General features: G+C 55.8%; 1 protein-coding gene and 1 long non-coding RNA gene across 3 annotated transcripts in view; both read left to right on the top strand.

The window, feature by feature from the left end:
- The window catches only part of RNF212 (ring finger protein 212), a 39,109-nt gene that overhangs the window by 8,894 nt on the left and 23,206 nt on the right, over positions 1-7,009 (top strand). For both annotated transcript variants that reach the window (XM_078068284.1, XM_078068285.1), the window contains exon 3: positions 3,498-3,572. In XM_078068284.1, coding sequence (XP_077924410.1) covers positions 3,498-3,572 — 75 coding nt within the window. The remainder of the gene's footprint in view (positions 1-3,497; positions 3,573-7,009) is intronic.
- Positions 5,551-6,730, top strand: LOC144381312 (uncharacterized). Its single transcript, XR_013446226.1, has 2 exons — positions 5,551-5,670; positions 5,788-6,730. It is a non-coding gene; the product is annotated as an uncharacterized LOC144381312 (long non-coding RNA).

The following is a 7,009-nucleotide window of genomic DNA, read 5'->3' as shown; positions in this document are numbered from 1 at the left end:
TTCTTAACATGTCATCTCTTTAGTGCTTATTGCTGGTGTATAAAACTCGGTTGATTTTCTTAGCTTTTATCTGGTGACCATGCTAAATTCACTTAATGCTATTGGCTGATCTGGAGCTTTTTCTAGGCTCTCTATGCACAACCATATCATCTCTAAATGTTTAATCTCCGTGTCATTCCTCCCTTTCTTTCTCTCTGCCTTCTTGTTCCTCATTGCATGTCAGGCATCCTTTGTCTCTTTCTGATTTTAGGGTGGAGCTTCCAGTGGAGTATTCATGTGCACCTTGGGTTTCTTGCTAAGGTTTATCATGAGCCGTGTTGGATTCTATCAAGTAGTTTTTCTGTAAATATCAAGGTTATCATTTGACTTTTCTACTTTATTTTGTTGATGTAAATTGCAATTATTTTTAGAATTTTAAACCCACAGTACAATTTTTTTTAAAGATTTTATTTATTTATGACTTTAGAGAGACAGTGTGTGCGTGCATGTGAGTGGGGGGGAGGGGCAGGGGGAGAGAGAGAATCTCAAGCAGACTCCAGGAAGAGCACGGAGCCCGATGTGGAGCTCGATCTCATGACCTGGAGATCATGACCTGAGCCAAAACCAAGAGTCAGACGCCCAACCGACTGAGCTACCGGGTGCCCCTGAACCCACAGTAGAATTTTAAACACTGTAACTTGGTTGTGATGCGGTATAGTCTATATGGGCAGAGGGATTTGGGGGTTTTGCACCTCTGTTCGTGTGAGAACCGACCTGTAACTCTCCTTTCTTACAATGCCATTTTCAAGTTCTGGTGAATCAGGGTTTTGCTGACTTAATAAAAGGACTTGAAAATTCTTTCATTTTTCTCTTCTCTTGCAGTTTTTTTTTTAAGATTGGGATCATTCAGAGAAGGTACGTTAGAATCATGCCTGACATGATCTGATCCTAGAAGGCTTTTTGTGGAGAGGTTTTTAACTTGGGTTTTAATTTTTTAATTAGATATGGGAGTCTTCAGAGTTCCTAATTCTTGGGTCAGCTTAACTGAGTGGTCTTTCACTAGGAGTTTGTGCACTTCATCTGAATTTTCAAGTTTCTCATCGTCAGTGTGTCTGCAGTCATCTGTATTTTCAGTGTCTGTGAGATCCGTAGTGATGATCGTTTGTCATTGTAATAATGGTTGTTGTGCCTTCTCTCTTTTTTCTTCAACAGTCTTGCCTGGTTTTATTGACTTTTTATCAGTGTTCTCAGAGAACTAGTGTTTCTCTTCACTTTACATTTGTTCTCAGCTGTGTTCTTATCATTTCCTTTCTTCTTTTTTCTTTGGATTTAGTCTGTTCTGTAAGATGGGTGCTTCTGTCCACTCGCAGCCTCTCCCTCCTGGCATTTATGCTGTGGGGTTAGGGCAGCCCTCTCTTTGCCCTTGCCTGCATTGTATGTGTTTGGCTATTTTACATTTTTATTGTCTTTCACTTCGAAATAATTTGAAATTTCTGCTCAATTACTCCCATGACCTGTGTGTTTTCTGAGAGTATATTGACTTAGAAATATTTGGGGATTTTTAGTTATTTTTACTGACTTTTACTGAAGTCTAATACAGAAAAGTGCACAGATACAAGTCCGTGGCTCCAGGAATTGTTTGTGACCTGAACGTGTCCACCACTCAGACCAAGACAGGGTTCATTTCTGTGACCCCAGAGACCATGGCATGGCCTCGACCTTCTGAAGTCCAATGTGCAGTCGGTCTTCCTGCCGAAGCAAGGGTCTTTGTCCCACCTACCCTGTTGGTGGGTGGTTTCGTTCTGTGTGCACGGAGCCCCACAGGGCAGCTAGTGTGCGGCACCATTCTGATCTGCGCTCACCCCGCAGTCCCCCCCCATGCTCCTCGCTGGCTCCTGAAAGCCCTGCTCCCACCGAGGAGCCATTTCCTGCCTGAAGGCAGCGCCTTCTGTTGCTGGCACGTTTCTCTGGTTTTTGTCCGTCTGAAAAGCGCCTCTTTTTTTTGCCTCTATTTTGAAGCATATTTTCACTGAGCTTAGAATTCTTTAATGGACATTAATTTTTTTTGGTGCTTTGATCGTATTCCTTCCTCGTCTGTCTCCTTCCGCAGCGTGGCTGTGCTGTGTGATGACGCTTGTCCGCGCAGTTGTCCTGCTTGGCTGCACGGAGATGCCGCCGTCTGTGCGGCGGGGGCCTTTGTTGGACTGGGGAACCCGTGTTTGCTCTGTCTCCACAGCCTCCGGTGCCACTGGGGCCTCTGCCACACGTAGAATGATTGAGTCCTCCCTCAGAAGGCAGTGGACCCTAACAGACCAGTGACAGCGTTTCCAGGTGCTTGCAGTTCTGGTCCATGGAGCTCTTCATCTAGTTTGGGGTCGTCTGTGTGTGTGTAACGTATCTCTGCAGACAGGCACGGTCCCCACTTGCTGAGCACCAGGCTCAGCCACGCTCTCGGGGGAACTCTGCATGGCCCTCGGGGAAGGCTCTCGTTTCTGCTGGCCTCACTGGGAGGACAGAGGCTCGGAGGCGTCAGGCCACGTGCCGGGGTGGCAGGTCTAGCTGGTGCAGAGCAGGGCTCACACGAACCTGGAGGCCCCGGGCCCTGTCTGTGGGCCGTGCCGCCCCATGTGCAGTGGTCTGTCCAGGCAGCATTGTGCGGGGACCCCCGCTGTGCTGACACCACGCCAGCCCCCTCATATCCCAAAGCCAGACCTGCTCCTGGCCCCTCCACTATTCCTGCCAGAAGGCCCTGGCCCTTCAAGGTACAATCCCCAATTTCTACCACTGACCTAATTTAGTTTCACTGTTGTTTTAGTGGAGTTTGGGGTCACAGATGGCCCCCAAACCGCCATCCTGACCTTCATGACTTGCTTAAGTCCAGACCAAAGACCAGACAGGGGGGTCGCCCAAGACTCTTCCTGCACCTTTTCGGTCTGGTGTGTGTCCGTACCGTTCCTTCTGGTTGATGGCCGCTCCTCCCAGACTCCTGCCGCAGGATGGCTGCTGCCCGGGCTTTTATTGCTGCTGTGGTCAGGGGAGGAGGCAGGGCAGGTCTGCACTAGGGCTTGGAAGTAGGCAGACACCGTTCCTTCAACCCTTATGTTTTTAAATACTTTATGTTTGCTTGTTAAGTATCTTGCACATACTTGTGATTGGTTGAAAGCGTTCTCCTCAGCTTTTTTCCTTCTTCTGAGTTCCGTGTGTTTCCACCATGAAAGCCTGGCTTTGGGGGTGTCCTTCCAAGGAGGGGTGTGTCTCACCGCACAGATGAGCCCCTGTGGTCGAGGCCACTCTGCCCTCCGGTGGGTGCCCAGAGCCCCTTAGCACTGCCCTTCAGTCCTTGGACTGACCGACAGCCACCAGCAGCCAGGACACAGGCGAGCCTCCCAGGCCCCCTGGAGATGGTTTGTGGGGTGCTGATTGTTTGCGTCGTCTGTGGCTAATTCTAGATGTTTCTCCCCGGTGTCTACACCGTGTTGGAAGCAGTAACACGGACCCCAGCTTCCCTTCCCTTTCAGACCGACGCGGATATCCAGGCGCTGTTTATGGGCATAGACAGCCTGTGTCAGAAATACTCCAGAGAGACCTGCCAGGTGAGCTCAACGCGTGGCTTGTTCAGTGTGACCACTGTCCGCCCTCCCGGCATCAGAGACTCGCTGTTGTGATGACCTCAGAAGAGACAGGGTGTTACAAGCTCTGGAGACCAGTCCCTCCTGGGGTTCCCTGCCTCCCGTGGCTGCCCTCGCCGAGACGAAGCCGTTGGCCGTGTTCGGTCGTTGCTGCTGTGCACAGGGACGCAGCTGTCGTTTGACCCTCACGATCTGGGGCAGACCTGACGGTTCGGGTTTGGAAGGGCCCCACGTCGAGGCCGCGGCTGCTTCGTGAGGCTGTCCTTTCTGAGGGTCACAGTCCACGAGGGCATGCTCTCCCCTGGCTCCCGGGGTGCCTGTCTTTCTCCCAGCCCTGCTCCCCTCACCTCACCTGCCTCACCCCCACATCTCACCTGCTGCTCCCCCTCCCTCTAGTGTTGTGAATCCGTGCTCACCCCGCGTCCCGCCCCAGATGCCTGGCCTCCCGGCTGTCCCTGGACAAGGTGCGGGCCGCCGTTCTGTCCACGAAGCCGCTTGGGAGAGAAGGGAGCCCTCCAGCCCCCAGCCATCCTGCTTCTCCCCGTTCTGTTAACACGGAGCTACCTGCGGGCCGCCTCCCACCTACCCTCTGGGGGAGGAGGCTGAGCGGGGCAGCATCCAGGAGCTGCCTCCAGCCAGGACCTTTCCTCTGGGGCAGCAGGCCGAGGGAGAGCAGTACCCACCCTGACCGTTCTGGGCCCGTGCCTGTCTGGCTCCACCAGCCCCGCCGAGACCTCCCCTCTGCACGGCCGCGCTCCAGCTGTGACAGAGCCAGAAGCCCCACGGTGTCACGGCTCTGCCATCTACGTGTAGCCCTGCAGTCACACGCACGTGCCCCAGAAGCCGCCCACGATCGGGCCTGGGAGGTCCTCAGACCCACGGCATTCACAACGACGGGCAGCCCCGTGCTTGCAAGAGTCTCACCAAGGACATGGCGTTTCCAGACGGCCCCGCAGAGCGTGCACCCGTACAGGGGTGGGGGCTGGGCCGCGGAGGCAGCTGCCAGGGACCTCCCTCACACCTCTGGGCCACGTCCCATGGCCACGTGCCCATCTGTCCGGGTGTGAAGTGGAGTTTCCAGAGGCCTCACGACAGGATAGCGCATCGTCACACACATTAACGTACTGGGCTCGTTACTCTTGAATGAATTGGTAGGTATCGTAAATTCCTCTCGGTATTAACTTCTGGTAGGGAAGCACTGACGGACCAAACCCACATCGACAGTAACTTTAAGAGCGTAAAGCCACCGTCAGGCCGCAGCACGAATGGCTGTCAGAACCACAGCAGGGGGGTCCAAGGAGGCGGTCAGGAGGTCACCCTTCCTGATCTAGTTTGGAAGAAGCAGAAATCCTCCTTCCCCTGAGCAGCTCCCTGAGCCAGGGCTGGCCCGTGTCGGTCAGTCAGAGCGTGGACACTTGGCTGCCCCTCAGGGGGATGGACCCACCGGGTGGCAGGTGCGCCGAGCTGTCCCACAGCTTCCCCTGCCCGTCACAGGGACCGGCAGAGAGGGTGCGTACATGCTCAGCTCCTGGTCTGGGCTTCCTCAGTCTCCGCACTTCATAAAAATCTCACGGAACGGGTGCCCCCTCCGTGCAGGAGGGCACTCTCTACCAGATGAGGGTCATGGCCCTTTTACATTTTGTTCTGCTGGTGTCCATATCCCCCGCCCTGGGCAAGGCCGCAGCATCTCAGCCTGAGGGGCCTGACACCCTGGAGTCCCGGAGGCTGGCCCCTGCCTGGTACAGGTGGGTGGCATATGGCCACAGGGGTCCACGCTGCCCCTGGACTTGCACCAGGCCCCTCGGGACTCGGCGTCCCATCCACAGGCCCCTCTCCCGGCTCAGCTCTGCCCGTGGCCCGGTCCTTGCTGTGGCCTCATTGCCTTGTCCTGTCTGTGCCAGCCGCGGAGGCCTGCGCACTTGTCCTCTGCCTGTCCTCTGCCTGTCCTCTGCCTGTCCTCAAAACACCCACGGGCCCGCCCACAGGCCCTGCTGAGCCCCAGCTCTTCTGAGGTCAAGCCCACCTGCCGGCGTGGACACAGCCCTGCTCCCGGATGCTCCAGGTGGGCCATCCTGTGGTCACTTCCAGATGCTCCTGCTTTCTGTTTCTCAGAGTGGACCCTGCACCAGGACACGAGGTTTAGGGGTCAGAGGTGTGTGATACCCTCTTCTTGCCACAGGTACAGAACCCGTTGAGGAATGAGACCAAGCGAACAGACTGTTGGCCTAGTCCTGGCTGAAGGCGACTTGGCGGGGGGGTGCCTCTAGATCTGCCAGAACGCCTCCCCGCTGTGCACAGCCCCCGCCTCCAGTCTAGGACCTGGCTGGCCCTTCTGTCCCACAGCACCTCACCCCCTCCTGGGAGCCAGACCTGAGAGCTGTCGCCGAGCATCAAGGACATTTCTGGGACGTGGCCTCATGAAGACGAAGATGCCCATGGGGGTGACATTGCAGGCCCCTCGTGGTGCCCCCACCACAGACTAATGCTCCGGGCAGAGCCTGTGTCCGTCGGCCCTTGTCTTGTGGAGCAGGGGCCCCATGCAGTGTGTCCTCCAGACCCCTGAGGGTATGGAATCCCTGGGAAGATGCAGGAGGATAGGAAGAGGCTGTCACTCCTGACCGTGGTCCTGTCTTCTGGAGGTGGCCTGGGCCATAGAGGAGGCACTGAAGACCTTCTGTGGGCTGGCCGTCCAGTCCATGGTGGTTTCTCCCTCAGTCTGTGCTAGCCCAGTGAGCCTGGGGACAGCACCAGCCGCCCTTCATGTCTGCCCACTAAGCAGAGTCCTGGGGTACACTGATGGGGTGTAGGACCTAGAGGATGCTGGCCTCACATCCCAGTCCTGCAGGAACCCTGCCCGGGGGGAGCAGAATCAAGTTTTAGCAGTTACAGGGTGGTGTTCCCAGAGGGGAGGCATCATTGTCTGAAAACTTCCCTTAGGGACACCTGGGGGGCTCAGTCGGTGAAGCGTCTGCCTTCGGCTCAGGTCATGATCCCAGGGTCCTGGGATCGAGCCCCGCATCAGGCTCCCTGCTCAGCGGGAAGCCTGCTTCTCCCTCTGCCCCTCCCCCTGCTTGTCCTTTTGCTCCGCCCCCTGACAAATTAAATAAATAAATAGAACTTCCCTCAATGTGGCGTGGCTCTCTCTTCCCCTGAGTAAATCACAGATCGCTGTTTCTGATTTAGTTGGTCTTCTCAGGAACCTACCGCAGATGCGGAAGTTGGGGCCCGTCTAAATGGAAGAGCAGAGGTGGTCCCAGGTGCAGTGGGCCCTGGGGGTCCAGAAAAGGTCCCTGGGCTCTCTGGGCTCCGCTTGGCGCTGTGCCCTCCCGGCCAGCCCCATCCACGTAGCATGTCCAGGGTGTTCCCCGTGGGTGCTGTTTGGTCAAGAGACCGTCCCGTGA

This window comes from Halichoerus grypus, chromosome 3 (genome assembly GCF_964656455.1).
Source record: "Halichoerus grypus chromosome 3, mHalGry1.hap1.1, whole genome shotgun sequence".
In the NCBI taxonomy this organism is placed as follows: domain Eukaryota; kingdom Metazoa; phylum Chordata; class Mammalia; order Carnivora; family Phocidae; genus Halichoerus; species Halichoerus grypus.
This window is presented reverse-complemented; position numbering and strand designations above follow the sequence as displayed.